We start from the raw sequence: 25,732 nt of genomic DNA on the forward strand, positions 1-25,732 counted from the left end.
TACTGCTACATCCTGCAGCAGCAAATTCCACAGGTTAACCATGTGCTGTGTGAAAAACCACTTCCAGTTGTCATCCAGTGTTCAGTTTTCTTGGGTCTTCGTTTTATGAGATGAGAGGTGAGAGAAAGAGAGAGAGAAACTTCTTCCACTGTGCATAATTTTGTGAATTTCTATGGTTTCCCGGCCTCTCCATTCCTCTGTCTAAACTAAAAAGCCAAAAATGTTGTTCCTCAATGTGCTCCAAACCATTGATCGGTTTGGTTGAAGTAGGCACCCTCTATTTGCCCTCTACAGAAACAGCTGGAGATGTTTTTGGTTCCAATAAGCTTTCCCAGTTGGATACCACAAGCATCCACTTGTCTTAGTCTTCTTGTAAATGTATATGCTGTTTCGTGTTTTAATTATCTTGTGTGTGAAGAACAACAACTATGGGCCTTATGAAACACTGGGGGGGGGGGGTCTCTGATCAAGGAAAGCTTTTTAAAAGAAAAGGCTGGAAAAGACTCCTTGCCTGAAACCCTGGAGAGCCACTGCCAGTCAGTGTAGGCAATACTGAGATAGAGGGACCAGTGTCCTGATTCAGTATGAGCTGGCTTCCCATGTTCCTTACTGCTTGGGGAACTCTCCACATTGCAGTTTTAGCCCAGCCATGACCAAAACACCCCCTCTCAGTCACACACACATACACTTCAGCTGTCCCCACCCGATATCCTACCAAAGAACTGACATGTTACTAAGCATTATCTTTGTAGAGGGCTGTTTAAAAAAGCAATTCAAGCCACAGATTAACATGCAATTTGTGGCAATGCTACAAAAGCTGGAGCTAAGCATTTCTCCCTGATGCCAACACCTCCTTACCTCTCAGCCAGCTCCCAGTCCTCCTGTATTTGCTTCTGCCTGGCCTTTTGGTACTCCTCCCTCCAGCACTTGGAGCAGAAACCCTGCCAAGCCGGGTTGCCATAGTAACCGCATCCTTTCTTGCAGAGCAGTTCGGACTGGTCCACGTGGATGCCTCGGCGTTCCGACTTCAGGCTCATCTTGCTCCTGCTGTGGTGGGAGGGAAAAGGAGGTTGTTTTTAAATGTCACTCAAATAAGTAAAAGTGGGGGAGGTCCTACACAAATCAAAGAAACCAGCTGGGGAAAGTGGCATTTGCAATGCCAGGAATAAAATGCCACACAGCACCTCCCCTCCCTAGTTCCTCAGGAGTTCAAGATAGTTAATAATAAAATGCTACTGGAGCAAAACCATCTTCCAAGTTGCAGAGCTCCTGTTATGCAATCCTAGAAATCCTTCTTTCTCAACGTGGAGCCCTCCAGATGTTTTGCGTTACAACCCTCATCAGTCCCTGCCAGCACAGCTGCATGTTGCTGGGGGACAATGGGAGCTGTAGTTCAAAACATCTGGAGGGCACCAGGATGGGGAAAGATGTCATAGAGTGTTGTAACTAGATAGATTAGCAATGAGTTCCATGAGTCTCGTCATGGAGGAGAAGGCTATCAATGGCTACGAGCGGGGATGGCTCAGCTGTGCCGTCATGGTTGGAGGCAGCAATGCTTCCAGATACCAGCTGCTGGAAGCCACCGCAAGAGAGAATGCAGATTTCCCACAGGTATATGGTTGCCCACTGTGAGAACAGGATGCTGGACTAGATGGGCCATTGGCCTGATCCAGCAGGCTCCTCTCATGTTCTTAGAAGGTAATACACTGCAAGATTTAGCAGCAAAAGGAAACACACACACACAGGCCAAGACAGTCCAGAACTTGAGCTATAAACATAAAATGGTCCCAAAAAAGAAGATTTAAGGCCAAGCTAAAAAGCAGCCTGGCTGATGGCCAGCTTATCTGCACTGGAAAGAGAGAAAGTCTTGGCACCAAAATCACTATGGGAGGTTGTCAACTATTTCACCAACCTGCCCACCCAAAATATGAGTGCTGTTTGACTGAGGCTATGCCATGCTTTGCATTCAGGGGCTGTAGTTTTTACACATGCATCCCTCTTATCATGGCAATGCCTAGAGTGGGCAACACAATTATATACAGGGCTATGTGTAGTCTGCGTGTAAAACAGGTCTGTGACTATCGTTCTTCCACCATTCTGGCAGAGATGAGTCAGGCTGCAGAAAAAGCCAGGGGTTCTCCCCCTCCTGCTGTGACCAGCTCACCTCTCCCCCGGTCTCCCAGAACCAGAAGAGGCAAAGCAAAGCCAGAAGAGGGATGAAGAGGGTGGAGCAGACAGGCATGGTGACGAAGTTTCAGATTGCTTGGGATGGAATCAGGGGCGGCGGAGGAGACTTAGGCAACTGTGGAAAGGCCAGGGACCTTCAGTCTGCACAACTGCCTTATAGGAGCAAGATTTACTGGGACGAGTTGCTGTGCTCACTAGGCTCGGCCTCCTGAGTTGACCTTGTTTCCTTGAATAAAAAATTAACTCCACTAACGCCATGTAATTTATTGCCAACCTGCTCCTGACAGCCAGCGACACACACCCCAAACATGAGAAAAACAGCCTCATGGCATCATGTGATAAGAATATGAGTTCACAGCAATTCAGTATAATTGCAGGAACAAGAGGCCAACTGCGGAAAACTATCAAGACAGCACAGTCAGAAAATGCATTATCAGCCACCCTGATAGCTATGAAGTTATCACCAGGACCTAGAAGGAAAAACTGACACTGTCAAGATTTGTCATGCAAGGTAGGCGCTTTAGTGCAACTCACTCAAAGTGTGTCTGCAAGGAGATTATGCAAGGGCTAGTCAAGCAAACTGTGTCCCGCCCAGTGGGTGGAGGCCTGCAAGGACAGCCTGTCATTCCTTCAAATGACCAAAATAAAAAAGTCAGCAAGGAGGGCCCAGTTGGGGCAGGAACTGCGTGCAAAAGCAACCTGCATAGAGCTGGTAGGCAAGGGAAGTGGTCACTTCCCAAGATGCAAATATGAAAAATATACAGAGATTAAAACTGGAGGTAGAATGTTCATCCAAAAGGAGAGAGAATCCAAGAGTAGCAGCAGTAACGCCTTTATTGAACTAAACAGTCACCAAGCAAGAAAGCACTGAGTTCCTCAGCATTCTTCTTCAGGTTACGGGTGTTTTGTTGTTGGTTTTTTTGCTTAACATAAAAAAAAAAATTTGAGAAAGAAATAATGCCATTGTACAAGACTGAAGAGCCCCAGAATCTGCACACTTCAAGTTGGAACAGGGGAAGCATCATGCAGAATTACTCAGCCCAGGCCACCCTTGAAGCAAGGGGTTCTCATTCTACCCAACCCAAGACAGGGAAAATATCCTTCTGCCCAAGACGGTGAGAAGCTTCTTGGTTTAGCTGTCCCAGTGACCTCACTCAGAATAAGGGAACTGCACAGGTTCATACAGAACAAGGAACAAACAGAAAATTATTAAGCCTGTCCTAACTAAGCCACGAGAATGCAAGTAAGCCTTCTGCTGTTCCTCAGGAGCAGCTGACAACCAGTCTAAGTAGGAGGTTGAAAGCAAACTTGGCAGCCCAACGCTGATGGGGAAAGAGGAGAGCTGCCTTCGCAGGCCGGGAATACATCTAAGAGTGTGCAAATGTTTGCTCGTGCTGAGTCAAACACGCAGAGGCACTCAGGCAGAGGCACTCAGGAATGTCACCGGTATGCAAGAAGCCTTGGGAACGGAAAGGGATGACTTCATCATCAGTATTTTCCATGAATTCTCTGCAGGATCTAGGAGGCAACTCGACTCCACAGCCGCACTCAGCACACAGTGGGATAGCTGCCCTTGACCCATCTAATCCAGAAAGGTGCTGAGAAAGAGGGGGAGAGGGAGGCGCTCTGCAACCCCTGACAGGCATTTTGAAAAGGCAGTCAAGTTGTGAGGTCACCAGAGAATCCTGGGGAGGGGCTGAGCTGCCTGCAAGTCAAGACAGAAACCAGAGCTAGAAAGCTGTAGGGTTTAAGGTCAGAAGCTCATTTTTATAGGGGCAGCAGTGTCAATCTGCTACAAAAAGAGAAGCGGAAACAGTAGCCTTGCAGCATTTCAGCAGCTACATCTGAAAAATGGGGTGGACAAGGGAGGGAAGGGCAAGAGCCCAAGGGGGAAATCAGTTCCCAGAAAGTCCTCTTTAACACAGTTACCAATCTCTTGCTAGTGACAGAAAGGGGGGTGAGAGAGAGGGCACAAACGCAACTGGGTCCTGGATTTAGCCATGTGGTGTCTAAATGCTGCTCTTCTGCGCACGGGGTAGGGAATTCAATTTGTACCAGAAAGTCTGGGGCGCACACCTCCACTCAAGGGGGTGGGAGAAACTCTTTAGAAGTTTCACTTTCCAAACCACAGTAACATACCAACATCAAAATTGTTCTTCAAGCACAAGCCCCTAACATTTCCAAGCTTGCTTCCCCAACACACCCCGCCCTTTTCCGATCTAATAAACTAATCAGCTCCAGATGATTAATCTTTGGAACAAACTGGCTGGAGCCACGTCTGCGCTGGAGGCAGCGCCAGGCTCAGCGGCCTGGGGAAATGCAAGGGGCAGCAACCAGGGACGGAGGGAGAGAACTGGGATTAAAGCTGCAGGAAGGACCGAGGAAAGGAAGCTTGAGTCTTCCTCTAGTTTTAGAACTCCAAGCATCATTTTTCTTCAAAAGCGTGAGAGAAACACGAAGAAAAAACACTGGGCAGATTGCCGTGCTGATGGGCCACCATCAGCGAAGAGCCACCGTCTCTTCCTGGTACAGCACACTGTGCTGTGTATGCAAAAGGCCCCTTCAGTTATGGGATGCCTTAAGCTGAATCATTTGGCCCCTTTAGCTCAGAACTGTTTACACTGGCAGCAGCTCTCTAGGGTTTCAGACTCGGGTTTCTCCCAGTGCTACCCAGAGAGGCCAAGGATGGAAGCTGAGCCTTTCTGCGTGCAAAGCAGACAACCTCCCACTGAGCTACAGCATTTGCCTGTTAGGAGAACCATAGAATTGTAGAGGTGGAAGGGATCCTTGGGATCATCTAGTCCAACCCCCTGCAATGCAAGAATATGCAGCTGTTCCATAAGGTATCAAACCGGCAACTTTGGTGTTATCAGCACCACGCTCTAACCAACCGCTAGTGAGAGTCAACAGCACTAGGGGACATGAACCAAATGTCTAACGAGAGTAAGGCATCTTCATATGTCCATATACACTTCAGTTTAGTGTGTCTATGGGTAGATTTTTAAATCTGCTCACAGGACAGAAATGTCTGTTTACCTCCTTATACTCAATTCTCTGTTAACCCCCATAGGAAGCCTCCCCACCCCCTCTACCTCCCTTGGGATAAGTGTTAGAAATTAACCAAGCGTCCAGCACGTTTTGCAACTGACACTGGCCCAATTGCAACCACATGGAGATATCTGGATGCCATGTTGGCGACAGACATCTCCATCTAGCTGGCCCCTCCAGCTCTCCAGGAGATAAGCAGAAGAGCTTCCTTACTGCATTTATATCCTGCCTTTTTCTGCAAGGAGTCCATGGTTCACGCCGCTCCTCCGTTAATCCCTACAATAACCCTGTAAGGTAGTTTAAGAGGCTGTGACTGGCCCAAGGTCACCCAGTGAGCTTCATGACTAAGTGGGGATTTGAACCCTGATCTCCCAGGTCTTAAGTCTGACACTAACCACTGCACCACACTGGCTTCCTAGATGATGAATATGAGGAATGCAAAATGTCACTTAGAGAAGGATATGAAATATTGTCCTTGCAGCTTGAATTTGTTTTATGCTGGATTGTTTTATTTAATGTGTTGAAAACTGCTTGGATGTTTTTTTCCTTTTTGGGTGTGTTTTTGGGTGTGGAACTCCCTGCCACTAGAGATTAGGCTTAAATTTGCCTAGTCGAAGAAACAAACTCAGACATCAGTTCTTATGATGAGAGCTCTTCCAATGCTACATTTTATAGGCTAAAGCCCTCAGGAGCAGGAACCTGCCTTGTTGTACACCATAAGTACCACCAAACACCTTGTGATGCTACAAAAATAATATTGTTTATCCCAGCTCAGAGAACTCAAGGTGGTGTATGGCCAGGGGTGGGCAGAAAGTAGATTAGGATCTACTGGTAGATCTCAGTGATTTATAGCAGCAAAGGGTGCTAACTCCCAATTGTTTAACAAAAGCAGTAACTAAAAAAACACACCCACCCACAGCTCATGGAATAATAGAATTGTCGAGTTGAAAGGGACCCTGAGGGTCATCTAGTCCAACCCCCTGCAATGCAGAAATAAAATACTTTCCTAGAAAACACCACTTGGGTAAAAGCAAATAGTGATCTTTTGTGGGTCTGAACATGGGATCCTAATTCTGGTACTGGTTACAAAAATTCCTTTACTAATCATATGCTCAGAATACCTGTTGCTTAACTCTTGGTGTACATGCATCCACCTGAGCTATGATTTTGTCCCCAATCCTCGATATGAGTCTTTCCCCACACTTCCATTTGTCTCCTGACAACCACACTGCAACACTGACTAGTTTATTATTGCATTTAACAGTGATATCAACATAATGCTAAAATAAATAAAATTCATATAATACTGCTAATCATAATAATGTTAAGCTCCCAGCTTATGTTGGGTGGGGGGGCAGCTCCCATGACTCATTAAAAAAGTTAAGACAAATTACTACAGTCTACACACACACAGTTATTAAGCTGACAACAAAACATGATTACCTCCATACCAACAGTTGGAGAACAACATGCTAACTTTCCAAGCAAAAAAAAAATTTTTTTTAAAAATTCTGCATAAGCCTGTAAATCACTATTAAAGTAACTCAAAAACTAATTATACTTTATCACACAACAGTTCTATTTATAGTTTTAAGTTTCCAGTTTATGCAAGAGGGACCTTTACACTCTTCCTCCAAAGCCAGGGAAGACCAGCCAATCTATAACTGCTTCTTCACCATGATTTTTTTTAACAGTAATACTAAATTTAATTCCAGTTTTATCTACTGTTGTTATGTCTTTATATACAATGTAATTACATATTCTATATAGAGTATATAATTGTAGGTAACCTACCATTTGTGGTCATAAAGGACCACCTTGTCCTCAGGGGAGGAGAGAAGTGACCCACTACAGAGCACTTAGGGTGACATCCAACTCAAAAAGTCAACCACTGAAGTCATTGTTACTCAAGCCCACTGATTTCTTTGTAATCAGTGCTGGTCCTATGCAGAGTAGGCTCACTGAAATGAATGGGCATGACTTCCTTAAAGGTAAAGGGACCCCTGACCATTAGGTCCAGTCGTGGCCGACTCTGGGGTTGTGGCGCTCATCTCGCTTTATTGGCCGAGGGAGCCAGCGTACAACTTCCGGGTCATATGGCCAGCATGACTAAGCCGCTTCTGGCGAACCAGAGCAGCGCACGGAAACGTCATTTACCTTCCCGCCGGAGCGGTACCTATTGATCTACTTGCACTTTGATGTGCTTTCGAACTACTAGGTTGGCAGGAGCTAGGACCGAGCAATGGGAGCTCACCCCGTCACGAATTTCTGATCGGCAAGTCCTAGGCTCTTAGGCCCCTTCATTTTGGTGGGTCTGCTCTTGAGTGCAGTTTAACTGGAGGCAACTCAGCGGATCTACTGCCAGGTACAACTATTACTATTATTAATTTAGCCCTTTATAGATCACCTTTCACTTAAGTCTCAAGGACAATGACAGCCAAATAATCAAAACAATAGGTTGAAAAAAGGTTTTAAAAATCAAATATATGTTTAAAAAGGCAGAGACCTCAAAACATTCATGCAGCTGGAAACAGCAACTAACATTTGATAAGGTCCATAATGCTAAAGTTATTTTTAACAAATGATACCATCATTCACTGATAATATAATGTACAGTTGATCCATGAGTAATAAAGATGTAATAACGTAAATATAATGCATTAACTGATCAACACAGTGTTATAGTTAACTTGCAAAATAAAGCAGTCGTAAATATGATTTACACAACATAGCTTTCACTTTGATCTTAGCCACATAATACGATGGGTTGCACCCAATTCTAAGCTCTACCCAAAGCTGACCCAGTGAAACCACTGAACCTAACTGAGCCAGTGTGGTGTAGTGGTTAAAGGGTTGGGCTGAGACCAGGGTTGAAATCCCCATTAAGCCATGCAGCTCCCTGGGTGACCTTGGGCCAGTCCCTGTCTCTCAGCCTAGCCTACCTCACAGGGTCGTTGTGGGGATTACACGGAGAAGGGGGGGGGGAGAAGAACCACGTTCCCCACCTGGAGCTCCTCGGAGGGGAAGAAGGTGGGACATCAATGCAATAGATAAATTAACAATAGCAGGGCCATTCAGTGACAAACACGATAATTACAGCAATTAAAGCTCCCAGATTACTCAGTAAGGAAGGGGGAGGGTGCGGGGTCCTTTCACTCTCCTTCCTTCCCACCCCCAAACTCCACAGGGTTTTGAAACCCCTTTTCCCCTCCCTCTTCGGCCCCACAGCCAGCCAGACTCACCTGGGGGGCCCTTCGCCGCCTCCTGCGTCTCCTCACCAGCTTGTTTCTCCTTCTTCCTCCTCCTCCTTCCCCCGCCCTTCGGCGTCCTTGCGTCACTTCCGCAGCGGGCCAAGCGAGCGTCCGATCGCCCTGAGCACGTGACGGAGGCTGACGGAGGGGCGGGGCGGGGCGGAGGGAGGAGCTTCATGGACGCTGTAGAGATATGGAAGTTGTAGAGATATGGATGTTGTAGAGATGTAGGTAGCCGCTCGCTTCCGGGTCCCCGTGTGGATAGCCCGGCTTAATGCGCGGAAGTACTGCACGTGTGCAGTCATGACGAGCACGAGAGCACTTTTGCCTCTTCGCGAATCCAGCTGTTGGTGCATGTCTCACACATACCCAAAAAGGAGGGAAGAGAGCGTGAGTGGGAAAAGTTCCCCATTCCTGATATAGATTTTTTTTTAAGTAATGAAAGTCAGGGTTTTTTGGGGGGGGGGATATTTGGGAGCTGTTTTTACAAACACACACAGAGAGAAAGATAAGAGTGCTGAGAATTGGGGATACTGTAAATTGTTCTGTTCACCATCCTACGCACCTATGCAGCTAAAAGTTAGTTTTGTTGTCTGTATAATTTTTTTAAAGTTTGTACCCCCTCACCCTGTCTATTTTATTATTATTATTATTATTATTATTAACCATTAGTACCCCACCCATGTGTTTTGGCATGCACAAGGGATAGGCATCATTGTGTCCTTTCACATGTTGGACTCCAAGCCCCATCAAGCAGTAGTGGTGCAGTGGTTAGTGTCAGGCTAGGACATGGGAGACCTGGGTTCAGCCCTATCTCAGCCTAACCTACCTCACAAGGTTGTTGTGAAGATAAAATGGGAAGTGGGGGAACAATGTACTCCACCTTGAGCTCCTTGTAAGCAATGGTGGGATATAAAATGTAAAGTAATTATCATTATACCAGCATTGCCAGTTACCAGGAATGGTGACAGTTAGTGTCAATTGGAGAGCATCATGTTGGCTGGCTGCCAGAACTATTTTAAGAGCTACAGCTTCAAGAACTGCTACCCGAGTGTGCTTTTTTCCTCCTCCCTACCTGTCCCTTTTCCCTCATCTTTCATTGCTTTTTTTAGGTTGTAAACCTGAGGACAGAGACTAGCTTGCTGTTGTTTTTTGAAGCTATTCTGGCAGAAAATAAAAGTGGTAGGGGGTCTCCTAAAGGGAGGAGCATATTATGATACCCACCCAGCCCTGCTTTTAGTGTTTGGCAGCCTTAAAAAAAGATAATTGTGAGCTCCGTTAGATAGTGACCATAGTGAGATAATTTATTGCACATTACTGAGACACAACACGTTTCAATACAAAATATGGGCTGTAAAAGGGGAGAGAGGTGAAATAACATACTTGAATGGTTTTATCATTGCAATATCCACTGTTTGAAGACAACAAATAACTCCCACCTTGCAAATCCATTAACATTTCTCATTTTTGCAGAAGGCATTGAAGGTCGTAATGCATAGAGACATCTGGGTAAAATATACTCTTAAAGAAATGTTTTAACAGTCATAATGAATTGCTTGCCAAATCTACTAAAGGAGTGTGCTCAGAATCCTTTTTTATCTCCCCATAAACGAACATCAGCTTATTTGTACCGGGAGGGCAGGGGGAGAGGGATGAGAACAATTCATAGAACCCCAGACTACTCTAATCACGTGTCTTCCTGGAAATAATTTCCACTGGGTGGCATTCAACTAAGTTTTACTCAGAGTAGACTCACTGAAATGAATGAACATAAGCCATGCTGGATCAGGCCAATGGCCCATCTAGTGCAGCATCCTTTTCTCACAGTGGCCAACCAAATGCTTCTTTTGGTATGCACGCAAGCAGGATCCAAGCACAAGAGCCCTCTCCCTTCCTGTGGCTTCCAGAACTGGTATTCAGAAGCATTACTGCTTCTGACCATGGAGGCAGAGCATAATCACTGTGGCTTTCAGCCATCGATAGCCCTTTCCTCCATGAATTTATCCAATCCTCTTTTAAAACCATCTAAATTGGTGGTCATCACTGCCTCCTGTGGCGGAAAGTTCCACAGTTTAATCATGTGCTCTTAATTCAGCCAATAACAGGCCAATCCAATAAAACATCTGGCCGCGATGATCCTGCATGCTCCAATCCCCAAAGAAGCATGCCAGCCATCGCCAAGCTGAGAAAGTTTCCATGCCTACAGTAACTTCTGGCCATGAGATTTGGGGCTGGCTCACTGACACTTCATCAAAGTGCGGGAGAAGTTTCCATCCAGGTATAGTCAACAGCTAAAGCACCCAAAGCAATAAACAGGCACATTTTTATATATATATATATATAAAACCGTTATTTTTGAATTCATTTAAGAATGCAACCTATGCGGTCTGAACAAGCACCAAGGAGTTAAAAAGAACCACCCAACACCTGCCCTTTGGGGTCAGGGGAGTGGAAATAAATTAAATTTCAACACAAACACGTAAAAGAATTAACCAATACAGACACATAAATAAAGCAGGGATTTAACACAGAGAAAGTTCAGACATTTGTAGAGATAATTCACTTCTGAAACCTCAGCATCTCTGAAAAGTACTTTGTCCTTCTGTCCTGAAGGTCGAAACAGCAGCAAAAAGTCACATGCCAGCGGATGTGGTGTAAAAATAAAGTGCTCCTGTGCACTTCCAACGCCAGGTGGCTACAGAACAGCTAACTATGTCTCCAGGGGTACAGTTGGAAGATTGTGCAGCGGTGTGGCGGTGCCCCCTAGGCAAGTGCAGGCAAGTGAGACCAGCGTGGGCCGAAAAAGGCTTGAATTGCAGGTTAGAGCCCTTCCAAAAACCTCAATACACACCAACTGGCATATACTTCTACTGGGACCCTATGTGTCAGCCACAGTAGCGTGTGTCCTTCCAGAAGGATTTCTCTTCCTTGAAGCAAGAATCACAGGAGAGAACCCAGTTTGCTGCATAGCTATGAATGGAGCTCAAGTTCTCCTGCCAAGATAAGACTCCAGCACGCTATCAGCAGTGCCACCATTTCTCGGAACGCAGGGCAACAAGGCCATGGAGAAGACGGCAAAACCAGCCAGCTTCCTCTTCCCACGCCCAGTTGGGCTCACCACCATGTGATCTTGAACTCGTAAATGGGGCGCTTGCAGTAGTAGTGGTTGATCAGGTGCTTGTCGCAGACCCCAATGCACTGGTGGTCCACCGTGATGCCCCTGCTGGAGAGGTCCGTCACGATGCAGTGGAGGAGGTCGTACACGTCCGCCACAGCCTCCCAGGGCCCAAAGGACACGTCCACCTCACAGTGGTGCTCAAAGAGCTTGGCCTCGCCCTCACTCCGCTCAAAGCGCAGGGAGTTGAAGAGCGGGCACTCGTAGGGCGTGATGGGCATCTCCTCCTTGAAGACGCAGATCTTCAGCTTGGCAAAGCGGGCCTTCCGCTGCATGGCACGCAGCTTTGCAATCTCCACAATCCGCTCCAGGTGCTCTGAAAAGCAAGGAGGAGAGGTGTGTGAAAAAACAAACATTGAGAAGATGCACGTTCCTCAAACGGATGCCTTCAGATGTTTCAGACTTCAACCTTCCACAGCCCCAACCAGCACAACCAAGCTCCTTTCAGACCAAGTATTATATGGCTGGGACACAGGTGGCGCTGTGGGTTAAACCACAGAGCCTAGGACTCGCCGATCAGAAGGTCGGCAGTTCGAATCCCCACGACGGGGTGAGCTCCCATTGCTCGGTCCCTGCTCCTGCCAACCTAGCAGTTCGAAAGCACATCAAAGTGCAAGTAGAGAAATAAGTACCACTCCGGCAGGAAGGTAAACGGCGTTTCCGTGCGCTGCTCTGGTTTGACAGAAGCAGCTTAGTCATGCTGGCCACATGACGCGGAAGCTGTACGCCAGCTCCCTCAGCCTGTAAAGCGAGATGAGCGCCGCAACCCCAGAGTCGGCCACGACTGGACCTTTACCTTTATTATATGGCTATGCTGGCTGCAGGTGATGGGAGTTGCAGTCAGGGGCAGACCTTAGAAATATGCCACCCTGTGCCATTTGACACCCTTACGGCACCTGGTGCAACCACACCGCTTGCACTGCCCTAAATCTGCCTCTGTTGCAGTTCAAAACATTGGGAGGGTACCATTTCAAAAGCATTCTGGCCTGCTGCAAGACACACCCACAAGCTGCCTGTCCCCACCCCTTCAATTTACCTTTGTAATATGGCATCAAGCCCAGGAAAGCCTGCCGGACTTTTTCTCCTTTGAGGGGCTGGAGCTCCTCAAGAAGGTCTAGCAAGGGTCCAATGGAATAATATTGGGCTTCCTTGTAAACTGCCCTCACGCGTTCCCTTGGAGGCAAGTCACCAGACCGCAGGAAATTGAGCACATCCCTAAAAAAAGAAAAGGCAGAAGGAACTTGAGTATACAGGTTGGTTGATGGTTCCCAAAACACACACACCATCTCCTTTTCATTACATTGCAGGCAATGTGTTCAAAACTGGGGCTGTAGATCAGCGTTTCCCAAACTGTGGAACTTGTAGCTCCAGGAATATGCAAAAGGGTTCAAAGGATATAGGGCAGATGCTTTTTATCTTACTTTATCATACTCTAACTTTTATTAATACTATATACTGCATTTGCTCTAGACTAGATAATATAATGTCATTAAAGCTAGAATTATCTTCACCCAAGAAACTCCAACTGACCCAAGCAACCCAAGCAGATGCTTAGATCCAACATGTTTCAATGAAGCAGCCATACACCACAGGGGATTCTGGGATGCACATGGTGGAACAAATGATGCAGGCCTTTGGGGCAAGTCCCGAGAGGGGAATTCTCTCAAGGGGAATCATACTGTCTTCATGTTTGTCAGGATAACACTGCACATGTGTTTCAGAGTTTTCAGCCATTTCTATTTTAAAAGTTGGGATATAGGAACAAAACAAGACGGGGTCTATTTGTAGGGTTGCCATATTTCAAAAAATGAAAATCCAGACATAAAAGTTGTTGAGTTATTTTAGCAAAAAAAAAAAAAATCCCACCATGAGGCTTTGAGCTATTTTTAAGGGAATTCAGCTAAATCTACACTTCCAACATGGCTTCCCATATGTCTGGATTTTCCCGGACATTTCATTTATTTCCACCCAGATGCCATTTCCAAGGGCTGAATCCCAGCTATGTCCGGGAAATTCCGGACGCATGGCAGCACTAATTTAAGTAGCTGACTTAGCAAGGTCAGGATATTACACATTTATTCTGAAACAGGAAGGTCAGCATTCCAAGGGCTGAAGAACCTTTTAATATCCTGTTTCCAGAGGCAAAAGCAGCACAGTCACTTTGACTAATCAATCCTATTAGTGACCACATGCAGCACAAACAAAGGGCATCTGTTACTTGCCGTCTGACCCTGTCCAGCGCTCAAAGTCAGGGCATGAGACGGAAAATCCGAAGGGTGCCCCACCCCATTCCAACCATCTCTTGAGCTGAAGCTCTTATGCAGTTTCCAATCATATTATTATTACTGTATTGGCCTGAACATAAGCCTCACTTTCCCCCCAAATTACCACTATGAAAAGTTAAAGCAAGGCTTATATTCGTAACCTTATGGTATGCAGCCAGGAACATGGGGCAAACAGCACCAGGAGCATGGCAAAGAGGCGCCTACCCTGCGCATAGTCCCCCATCCTCTCCCCCAAGGCTGGGAAGGAAGAAAGCGAGGAAGGGGAAAGGCTGTTGGCAACACAGCACGGCTCCCCCCACTCAGTATGCAGCCAGGAGCAGCGAGGAATGGGGCATCTTATATTCGGGTATTTTTTCTTTTCTTTTCCTCCCTCCAATTTTAAAGGTGCAGCTTATATTCAGGTGCGGCTTATATTCGGGCCAATATAGTATTATTGATTGATTAAACTTATTAATCACTTTTTTACAAAAGCAACTCAAAGCGATTCTCAGAAAGAATTAAATAGCATTTACATCAAAACTAGCAATAAACAAAACAGATAAAAAAGACAAAGCAAATTTGCATTTTTAAAAGGCAAGATTAAGACATCCCACCCACTCAAGAGTGCCAGTGTAGTGTACTTTTTTTTTTTTAGAGTGTCAGACTAGGACCGGGAGACCAGGGTTCAAATCTGCACTCAGCCATGAAGTTCACTAGTTGTGTTGTTGGGCCATTAACTGCCTGTCAGCCTAACCTACTTTGCAGGGTTGTTGTGGGGGATTAAATGAGGCAGGATGAGAACCACATACATCACCTTGGACTCCTTGGAGAAAAAGGTGGGGTTTAAGTTTAATAAAGTAATAAAGAGGCCACAGATCATTAAAAGCCAAAGGCCTGTCAGAAGAGAAATGTTTTTGCCTGGTGCCTAAAAATATGTAATGATGGCACCAGGCAAGCCGCCCTGTGGACAATATTCTACAAATGTGAATCCAGCACGGAAAAGGCCCATTGCCACACTGCTACCCTCTGGATCTCCCTACCACCCAAAAAAGCACTCAAAATCCACCACTTCCAGTAATACAATATATACCTCCAACCACAGGAATATGTCAGGGAGCCCTGGTCCAGCAGAGTGCAGACATTCTGACCACAAACAGCTCCACCAACATTGTCCTTCAAAACAATTACCCTGAGTTCTTAGAATAACAGCAGCACAGACTTGTAAAGTTAGAACGGATTCCAAAGGTCATCTGCTCCAACCCCCTGCAGCAAAGGAATCACAGCGAAAGAATCTCTGGCAGTCATCCAACCTCTGCTTAAAAACCCCAAATGAAGGAGTCCAACACCTTCTGAGAGAGTCCGTTCCACTGTTGCACAGCTCTGCCCATGAGAAGGTTCTTTCTCATGTTTAGTTGGAATCTCCTTTCTTGGAAGTCTAGATGCCACCTTGCCAGCTGCTGTTCTTTGGCCGCCTAGAGCAATTCCCCTTATGCCTATGGGAACATGAGTGCGAAGGTAGAAGGGGCATACAGATCACACTACCTCCAAGGGACAGAGGAACCGCCTTGCTCCTTGAGCTTTTGTAGCTAAGGGAGTGCCGCAGGCAAAGAAGACATACCCAAAGAACTTCCCGTCTCGGTCAATAAAGTATCTCCCCTCCGCATCTGTTGGGATGTAGTGTCGGCCACTGAACATAGCCGAGAGCATTGTGTCTTCGTGGCGCCGCAGTGTTGACAACCTGGTAGTGAAATAAGCTCCTCCAACATTCAGTGGAACCACTTCAGGGAACTGGGAGGAAGAAACAATTTTTGTCGAAATTCAGCATGTAGGTTGGCTGTATCATTTCCCATCACTTGAAAAATTTACGCTTGCTCAATAAAACTTCCCAATCTTCCCCATGCCCCATATCCTACCCAAATCTGCCCCCTAGAACAGATTTAGGGGGTATGCAGTTCCTTGCAGTGATGGATCAAGTTAATTCAGGCTGCACTGAATACAAACAAGCCAGTGTGGAGAAAGTGGAAGAACATTTTTCTCCCTCTTTTTATACTTTTGATTTTTATTTTATTGCATCTGTATCCCAAATTTTCCTCCAAGGAACTCAAGGTGCCATACACAGTTTTCCTCCTCTCCATTTTATCCTCACAACAACCCTGTGAGGTAGGTTAAACTGAGAGGTAATGACTGCCCCTAAAGTCACCCACTGTGAGAGCTTCATGGCCAAGTGGGGATTTGAACCCTGGTCTCCAAGGTCTGAGACGCTAACCACTACACCATGCTGGCTCTCAGAATACTAGAACCTGATTGGGTAATCTTAGGAAGCTGAAGGGTGAGATTCAGGGCAGGCAAAAGAGAGGACTTTGTCACACGCTGCAGAAATCCCTGCTGCAAGATATGGGCAATGGCCACCAGCTCAGAGAGCTTTAAAAGGGGACTAGACAAATTTGAGAAGAGGGAAGTGGTCTATCATTGGCTATATTTTACTACTTTAAGCAAGTGTATATCTTTCATTCCTAATTACTAATCTATTTACACAATAAAATAACATGAGCAAAACAGTAAAATCAGTTAAGAACAATAAAAAAGATGAATGTAGGGCAGATAAAAACAAGGCGACAGCTTGAAATTTTTTTAAAAACTAAAAAAACAACAAGGGGGCAGTTTAACTATGTGCTCTGTGAAGCATGGCGGTTTTTTTTTACCTGTTCTTAATCTTCCACCCTTCAGTTTCATTGGATGTCCACGAGTTCTAGTGTTATGAGAGAGGCAGAAAAAATTTTCTCTATCCACTTTCCCCATGTCATGTATAATTTTATAAACTTGTATTTTGCCACCTCTTACTCACCTTTTCTCTAAACTAAAGAGTCCCAAATGTTGCACTTTTTCTTCATACTGATACATTATCAACTGCCTGAAGTATCTTAGGAGATGCTTCAAGGGGTAAAGGTAAAGGGACCCCTGACCATTAAATCCAATCGTGGACGACTCTGGGTTTGCAGTGCTCATCTCGCTTTACTGGCTGAGGGAGCCGGCGTTTATTCTCAGACAGCATGACTAAGCCGCTTCTGGCGAACCAGAGCAGCACACGGAAACGCTGTTTACCTTCCCGCCAGAGCAGTACCTATTTATCTACTTGCACTTTGACGTGCTTTCGAACTGCTAGGTTGGCAGGATCTGGGACCAAGCAATGGGAGCTCACCCGTCGCAGGGATTTGATTCGCCGACCTTCTGATCGGCAAGCCCAAGGCTCAGTGGTTTAGACCACAGCGCCACCCGTGTCCCTTCAAGGGGTAGCCCCACACAAAGCAGCAATCCAGCCTATGACACATGCCTTCAGGTCTGAAATTCCCAGTTGGTGCACCAGTCTCAGATAGGTCAATGTACCTTGAACCATAGCTGCTGTCTAACCATGAAGCACCAAAACACAGTGCAGGTTCACTCCCACCCCTATATGGCATTCCCAGGCTCAGGATGTCACTGGGTACCAGTTGCAGGGGAGCAACAGCAAGAGAGAGAGCTGTCACCTTGCTGCCCTGTACATGGTGGGTTTCATGGAGGCGCCTGGTTGGCTACTGCAGAAGGCAGGATGCACGGGGCTAGGTGGACCTTTGGACAGATCCTGCAGGGCTCCTCTTAGGCTCATGTCACTGCTCAAAAATGACTCAGCAGCAGATGATTTTGTGTAGAAGGCAGAAGCAGGAGGCAGACTGTGAGGAGACAAGGAATGGTGGTACTGGCAGAGTCAGAGAGAGGGCAAGCGATCAGTCGCTCTGGGCTGGCACTTGCACCCAGTTCTGCGCATCCATCTCCAAGATCAGCTGGAGCTGCAGACTGCAGGGGTTTTCAACTATTCAAGAGCACTAACAGAACTGCAAGCCACCAAGGAAACACAGCTTAGCAGGAGTTTGTAAGTATCCTGTTTTCCCTCAGCTGCAAAAACAGAACAGTCATGTGATGTGCCCAGTGGACTGATATCTGCTCAATTGCTCATTTTGTGCCCAGACTCCACCTGTCAACCCCTAGTTGGGTGTTTAGAACATGCTAATGCCAGGAAACCTAACAAGTCTGAATATTCCTAACTTACACTGAGTTTTCTCAGTCGTGAAGTTGGAAAAACCTTAGCAGCCAGGGTATTAAAAGTGCTAGGTATAAACACTTTTTTAAAATCAAAGTTGTTTTGAAAGTCATGATTTGTGAATAGCTTCTAGTTCACCCCACCCTTCAAGCTCCGGGTGGGTTACAAAAACAAGAATATACATCACTTTTATATACATACTTTTAAAAAGTAAGTCCATTTAGGGCAGTGGTTCCCAAACTTTTTTGCCCCCCCCCCCTTGTTCCATACATTCAACCATACCGTACCCTATAAAAAACATTATTCAGAATAGTGGTTTACACAACCCACTCCGGCAGATAAAAACAGAATAAAATTCAAAACAGTAACAATTGCCCATTTACTCAAAATCCAATTAACACTATTGAGTTTAATCCAATCAACAAAACTGCTGAACTTGAATAGTCATTTACACCTCCAGCATCCCCCTGCCACCCCCTTGCCTCTTAGTGCCTCCCTAGGTAATCCCACCACTCTGCCCAGGGGGTGGTGCCACCCACTTTGGGAACCACTGATTCTGGGGCTTGACCCTGCCCCCACCGCTACAAGCCAGGCTGAAAGCAGAGTATTGTTTCTGAAGCTGATCCTCAGTGTTGCTCTGGAGAAGCCTCCAAGGAGAGGACCATTCCAGCGGCAGCCCCTGAAAACTGAAGCAACCAGGGTGCAAAAGGCACCAGCTCACTCACCTGCTGAGGCAGAAGGGACAGGGCGTGCTCTGCCTGGGTGGCCGTCGGCGTGGCAGGTTCTTGAGAGTCATCCTCCGCATCCGAACTCGACATGGCATCGCTCACTTTGGTCTGCCCCGTGACTACCACCATCCCTCCAGCTCTTGTAAGCAGGTCTGCTGGGCGGGCAGCCGTGGCAAAGCTGGCAGGGAGACAAGGGCCATGTTCATTGGGATGGGAGACCACAGCAGGGGAGGGGGCGCTTTCCTTAATAAAGAAAGGCCACTGAGGGGCAGCAGGCGCCCAGAGATGCTCCATGCCAACCCTTTACGAGTGTCATTGCTATTCTCAGGAGTGAGTCACAACACACAGGACTGTTCTATCTGCTGCCAGTCAGGAGCACACGCGCACGCGGGGAGGGGATCCAATTTGCACAGCAGCGCCAGGAAACCTCCCTGTCAGCTTTCGCAGCCAGAGACTCCCTCACTGGAGGAGACAGCCGCTCTTATTGGCCGCCTAACCAGCTCAACCTGCTCTCAGCTGCCCAGGCTGTCATTTTACTTGCTCAGATCTGATTAGCTGCTGGGGACACCTGCTGCTGAGCAGCCATTTGGCAGTCCACACAGCTGTCAACCGAAGGTGCTGTCTGACTGGTTCAGCATGCGCTTGGCCACGCCCCACTAGCCTGTGGTTCCCCAACACCACACTGCCCCTCCAAGCCCCTTTTGAAATGGACAAAGGAAAGCATTCCTTGCCCGATCCACAGAGTTCCACCAACATTATTAATAGTGGGAAAACTGGGGAAATGGGGGGGGGAGGTTTTGGCAGCAGCATAGAAATTCAGAATCAAGTTAGGCATACTAATGGTCAATCAGAAAAGAGATGGGGACTCAATTTTTATGTTAGCTTAACCTGGGTTCCGACGTGCATGCAGAGATCACTGAAATTGCTTCTTATAACCATTTCATTTCTCGGTCATCCAGACAAATCCTGACATGTAACGGAGCAGAACGTCAGCACTGCAAGCAACTGGCACTGGAATAAGGAGGTTTGCCTGAACGTCTGAAATGAAAGTAAGTCAGCTGGACTGATTGCAAGGGGATCCGTTTGTACTACAGAATGAATTTCCAACCCCTGCACTTCAGGCTGGAGGAGACACAAACTGGCTATTTTCTTCTCTAGATGGCAAAAAGGCATGAGCCTACACGAGGGAATCGGGCAAAGTTACCACATGGACACAAAAAGGCAATCAAAACAGCAGCTCTCAAGGAGTCAGTACATTGCAGGACAGTGAGCTCAAGCCAGCACAATTTTGGCCAGCAATGTCCCAAATAAATTCATCCGATTTCATTGTAATGAAATCGATTGATATCTTTCACAGTCCACCTCAAATGGCCAAACAGAATAAACCTCTCTGCAATTTATTTATTTATTTATTTATTTATTTGCAGAGATTTCCTCTCATTTCATCTGTTTCAGAGCCCCAAACTGGTAAGCTGCAAAGGTCTGGTGTGCAGCTTCATCGAAACTACTGTTCTAAATTGAGCTTGAAAGACAGTCTCATCTAATTGATTCCATTACGTAGGAAGATGTTCTCCCAATTTACAAATCACTTACCATTAGATCACTTCCTCATAATGCCTCAACAAGCAATTTTGTCACCTCTCCACATAGCTGGATAAATCATTTCCTACAACTGATGTTGGGTGGTTAGAGTTAGCCTGTTGCAGTGAAAACAAATCTTGTGGCACCTTAAAAGCTAACACATTTTTAAAGGCAAGAGCTTCCCACAAGAGTTTGTCATAAAATAAATTTAAAAGTCTTCAAAATGCCATAGAAATCATTGTTGTTTTCTGCTACCTGCAAGATTTCCTTGTTGCTGTGAAAATTGCTGCCCAGCTGAAAGAATATTTCAAATGTCAACTTTCAGATGGAGGAACATAGCAATAAAATTGTTCTTACTTGATTTAAAAAGGTAAAGGTAAAGGTAAAGGTACCCCTGCCCGTACGGGCCAGTCTTGACAGACTCTGGGGTTGTGCGCCCATCTCACTTAAGAGGCCAGGGGCCAGCGCTGTCCGGAGACACTTCCGGGTCACGTGGCCAGCGTGACATCGCTGCTCTGGCCAGAGCCAGAGCCAGAGCCAGAGCCGCACACGGAAACGCCGTTTACCTTCCCGCTGGTAAGCGGTCCCTATTTATCTACTTGCACCCGGAGGTGCTTTCGAACTGCTAGGTTGGCAGGCGCTGGGACCGAGCAGCGGAAGCGCACCCCGCCGCAGGGATTCGAACCGCCGACCTTTCGATCGGCAAGCCCTAGGCGCTGAGGCTTTAACCCACAGCGCCACCTGCGTCCCACCTTACTTGATTTAGAAAGACCTTAACCCCTTCATTTTTTTAAATGATGCAAGGGACCACCAGACACAAATCTCTCAGCTACCACTGATTCCATTCTCTGCTTAAGGAGGGGGGAAATATTCAAACCAACCTTCAAGACATCCCATATGTCTGACACTGCTTTGAAACTGCAGTGCTGACCCTTAGGAATTTGAAATATTTCTCCAGCTGTTATTCTGGCATATTTTGTTTAATGTGATGCAGTCCCAAGAACACAAGAAGCTATGCCCTTAGATCATGAGCCTCTGAGTGGGCAAAGGGAATGTCTGTCAAAACATAGTAAATAAAGGATCACACTGAATAGCCAGGGGAATAGGTAGGTTTCTCTCAACAGCACAGAAATACAGCAAATTTCAAAGAGGAAGGATTGTAGCTCAGTGATAGAACACCACCTTGCGAAAGATCCGAGTTTCAATTTCTGGAATCTCCAAGAAGGGCTGAGAATCTACACTGCCTGAAACTGCCAGCACTAAGCTAGAATCACTATAAAGCTCAAAGTTGGACCACACACTATTTCCACCTCTCCATTGTATCTTCACAACAACCCTGTGGTTAAGCTGAGATATAGTGACTGCTCCAATGGTCACCCAATAAACTTCATGGCTGACTTGGTGGTGATTAGAAGCCTAGTATCCCTGATCGTAATCCAGCACTCTAACCACTATACCAGACATAGGCAAACTCGGCCCTCCAGATGTTTTGGGACTACAACTCCCATCATCCTTGACCACTGGTCCTGTTAGGTAGGGGTGATGGGAGTTGTAGTCCCAAAACATCTGGAGGGCCGAGTTTGCCTATGCCTGCACTACACCATACTTAGAGCTGCCATTTCCCTGACATTACAAAGGTGGAACTGATGCCTGGGGAAATTTCCAAAAGGTGGCACTTTGTTCTGGACCTTAGATCGGTGGCCTCCTTACACAGTGGTCTTTAAAGTCTTCTACTCTGCTGTTGCCCACCACCTATAGATCAGTCTAAAGTTCTTACATAAAGACAGTGGAGACTAGTCCATTAGGGCAAATGGGGCAGCACATCACCACTCTCTGTGTGTCCTCATCCAGCCCTGATCTGCCTGTCTTCTTACTTACAACCAGCCCAGGAGGTGGCCTAGCTGGCAGCCTCCTCTTCTTCCTTAATCTCAGTGCTGCCCTTGTCAAACTCAGCAGGGAAGAAGAGAATAGGGACAAAAATAGGATGAGTTGGCCCTGCCTGTTATTGGTTCTGGCTGCACCTTCTGTTGGGCTCCCTGCCTTCTGCCCCATCAGCCCCAATGGGCACCACCTGCCACTGTTAGTAAAGTTCTCACGAAGGGAATGCACAGTCATTCCATCTGAGTGGATTAGCAGAAAGGGCTGCTCAGGAGGCTCAACAAAAGTGAAGCAGAGCCGGTTTGGTTTATGGCTCTCTTTTGCTTCAGCCATAAGGGACCAAAGGAGCTACTTTTCTTCCTCCTCTGTTGTCCAGGGGGAGCAGAGTGCAGATCACAACACCAGTCTTGCCCACAGGGTCCTGGACGCAGGTGCACCAATTATATGGATGATGAGAGGCAAGGCGGCTCCAGGCTGTTTTTCAGCTGGGTATCGCAACAGGTGTGGTGTGCCACTGTGCTAGACAGACCTGTTGTGTATCAGAGCCACTAAAGTTGTGATTAAGCCACACAGCCTGTGCCAGCAGAATAGTCCCCGTATATGCCCTGCAAAATTGCATGCATATAGGCCATTGGTTCCCAAACTTCTTCTCTCCCTCACCCAAGGGACAATTTGAAAACTGCCAACTTGGTTGACGTCAGACCATGGCAACCGAAGTTCAAATGCCCATACAGCCACAACACTCTACTAGGCAACATTGGCCAACCACTATCTTTCAGCCTATTGTACCTCACTGGGCCACTGCACAAATAAAATGGGGACAGGCCGCTTTGCCACTTTGAGCTCCTTGAAGGAAAGGTGGGCTATAAATGCAATAAATAAAATTAAAAAGAAAAAAAAAACCCTCTGCCCGGAGAAACATGCCACACTCAACCCACACTCACAGATCTAAAAGATCAAGCCTCTATTTCTCTGGCTTTAGATGATAAAGGGCAGAGAGATGCCACACAAAGAAAAGGGAGGGGCCACAAAATGGACCGCCCTTTTCCAAATCTGGATCCAGGAGATTATTTTAGATTTTTCTGTGCACTGTTTTTATGCTGGTTTTAATGAGTATATTTCTTTATTGTGGTTTAGTCGTTTTTAGATACTGTTTTGTTTTGTTTTAAAAAGGGGTTGGAAAGAAATAAATTTATTCCCCCCTTTTTTCTCTAACGAGCTCAATGCAGCATATGTGGTTCTCTCCGCCATTTAATCCCCACAGCAACCCTGTGAGGCAGTGACTGGCGTAAGGTCACCCGGCGGAGCATCATGGCCAAGCAGAGGGAGTTTGAACCCTGGCCTCCCAGGTCCTGCTCCAACACTCTAAGCACTACCCCAATAGCCCACACAATATCACTATGCCACCCTGGCTGATTATTTGCTTAACTACAACTCGAATAGTCCTCTAACCACCAGCCTTAGTGGCTGGGGCTAATGGGAGCTGGAGACCAGTTACATATGCGGACCCAAGTTTGAGCCAGTGGCGCCCAGGAGGTGGTCCAATGGGGAGTGGGGTGGCAAATGCTTCGCCCTCCTTTCTTCTGCCCTCTCTCCACCCACCCATAGTTAATGGGCTTCCTTTCTGGGTCGGACGCCAAAAAGGGGGAGTCACCAGCAGGATCTCCCCCACTTAATAACAGGCAACAATGCCCCACCCGCAAAAGGGGCGATCTACTAATATGTACCTCCAGATGGACTCATTTAAAGAGAGGGGGCGTGGCCATCACACCTCGCCCAGTCCCCGCCCTCTCCGAAGAAGGGGAGGGGCCATGTTGCCACAGCAACCTCCCCTCCAGCCCCGCCTTCGCCCTCACCTGTCTGGTTTTCCCTCCGTGGGGAAATGACGGCGCTTCACTCCTCCTCAGCGTGTCCCACCTTAAGTATATATTTTTATTCCCCACCCCCGAGCCCCTCACGCGAGGCCCACCAGCAGCACCTCAGTGCCTGTCAGCTTCGCGCCTGTCAGCTTATGCGCATGCGTGCCACTCCATCCGGGTACCTCCCGAACTAACGGGACCTAGGAGGGGAGGAGGCAGAGCGGGGGAAAGTAGGCGTTGCAATGGAAGGGGCGTGTCGTAAGGAACCCCCACATCCTATTGGTTCAGTCCAAAATACGCGGGGAGAGGGAACGCTCTCTGTCTCCCATAGCGACGAGAAGCAGTGAGCCTGCGGCTTTCTTGCTGCCATAGAGTCAGAGAGGGTCGCTTTCTTCTTTCGGCCTACTGTCTGAGCAGGTACCATCTTGACTCAACCCGTCTCCATGGCAACAGGATGCAGGCCTCTTTTGTCTTCAGCCTTCCATAATGATGGAGAAGCGACCAAATCTTCATCCTCTTCCCCACGGCAAATGGGGAAAATCTTCCCCTGCTGAATTATATTCATTTATAGGACACATTTATGGGCATAGTCCACACAAACCAGTTTTTTATTTTGAAAACAAATTATAGGCCACTTAATCAGAAAATTCCCTAAGCTGTGTACTTAATAGAATTACCAATGACTCTCGAATAAATCAGCAAAACTTTTTTTTTTAAATACACATGACTAGAATTACATATGCTTCCTGAAACTTTGTCAGTTTTGCAATAGCACAAAAACAATACATACAGCGGTCCTGAAATACTGGTAATGGCAGCAGTATTTTTAAAAAAACATTTTTTTTTACTTATTTAAACAAGAACATACACTTCAAAAACACACAAGAACAAAAAAATGAAAGAAAAACAACATATGAAAGAAAACTAGAATTAAACACGCACACAAAATTAATCTGGTTTGTTTCATTCACATTCCCTGGATAAAGAGATAATGATTATTGGCGTTGGGGGTGGGGTCATACAACAATGCTTTTAAAAAACTGTTATTTATAAATGGCAGCAGCATTACCAAGGCATATGCCAGTTAAGAATTTAAGAACATAACAGCCTCCTGAATTAGGCCAGCTGCCAATCTAGTCCAGCATCCTCTTCTTACTGTGGCCAAGCAGGTGCCTCAATGGGAAACCTGAAAGCAGGATTCAACCACAAGAGCACCCTCTCCTGCTGCGGTTTATAACCACACAACACATTCAGAAAAACCTAGTATAAGACTGGCAGCTTTGCTAACAATGAACATCTTATTTAGGAGAAGCATATTTTATCATTCTCCCTATCTGACATTAAAAGGTGCAGCTGATGAGTGGGTTACTGGCCCTTTCATTGTTGTGTAAAAATGGGGTGAGAGATCCTCTGCCTTTTTGTTTCAGCAATTTCCCCCAGAACGAGTTTTGCAATTTCCCCCAGAACACACCCTTGCCAGCCCTGCTGTGCACCCTTTAGGTGGTTTTGCCTGGGTGGAATGTTTTCTTGCACTGCAATGATGCCTCCTGCTTGTCCTGAAGAGGTGTAGCTGTAGAACAAACTCTGACTTTTCTCTAGCCGGAAAATAACCTACTAAGGTAAGGCAAGAATTGCATGCATTACTTTGCCTGCTTTTGCTCTCAATGTGCCAAACACCAAGAATGC

The 25,732-nt window shown here is 46.5% G+C and overlaps 2 protein-coding genes across 7 annotated transcripts in view; both read right to left on the minus strand.

Moving 5' to 3' along the window:
- Window positions 1-8,579, minus strand: part of RABGEF1 (RAB guanine nucleotide exchange factor 1) — a 30,750-nt gene extending 22,171 nt beyond the window's left edge. For 2 of the 4 annotated variants that reach the window (XM_079956022.1, XM_079956020.1), the window contains exons 1-2: window positions 8,478-8,579; window positions 859-1,047 (exon numbers count right to left, since the gene is read on the minus strand). In XM_079956022.1, coding sequence (XP_079812148.1) covers window positions 859-1,037 — 179 coding nt within the window. In that variant the 5' untranslated portion in view covers window positions 1,038-1,047; window positions 8,478-8,579. The remainder of the gene's footprint in view (window positions 1-858; window positions 1,048-8,477) is intronic. The other 2 variants (XM_079956023.1, XM_079956021.1) reach the window with 1 other exon arrangement.
- Window positions 8,580-9,764: 1,185 nt separating this feature from the next.
- KCTD7 (potassium channel tetramerization domain containing 7) lies at window positions 9,765-24,211 on the minus strand. 3 transcript variants are annotated; one of them, XM_079956032.1, is made up of 6 exons: window positions 24,044-24,211; window positions 19,617-19,766; window positions 18,726-18,906; window positions 15,544-15,713; window positions 12,698-12,876; window positions 9,765-11,977 (listed from the first exon to the last, which is right to left on the minus strand). In XM_079956032.1, the coding sequence occupies exons 3-6, from the start codon at window positions 18,855-18,857 to the stop codon at window positions 11,601-11,603; spliced, it is 858 nt and encodes a 285-aa protein (XP_079812158.1). In that variant the 5' UTR covers window positions 18,858-18,906; window positions 19,617-19,766; window positions 24,044-24,211; the 3' UTR covers window positions 9,765-11,600. The 3 variants fall into 3 exon arrangements, with proteins under 3 accessions (XP_079812158.1, XP_079812159.1, XP_079812157.1); XM_079956033.1 differs by lacking the exon at window positions 19,617-19,766; XM_079956031.1 differs by lacking the exons at window positions 19,617-19,766; window positions 24,044-24,211 and having other exon boundaries at window positions 18,726-19,571.
- Between the last annotated feature and the right edge of the window lie 1,521 nt (window positions 24,212-25,732).

This window comes from Podarcis cretensis, assembly GCF_951804945.1.
Source record: "Podarcis cretensis genome assembly, chromosome: 15".
Taxonomy (NCBI): Eukaryota; Metazoa; Chordata; class Lepidosauria; order Squamata; family Lacertidae; genus Podarcis; species Podarcis cretensis.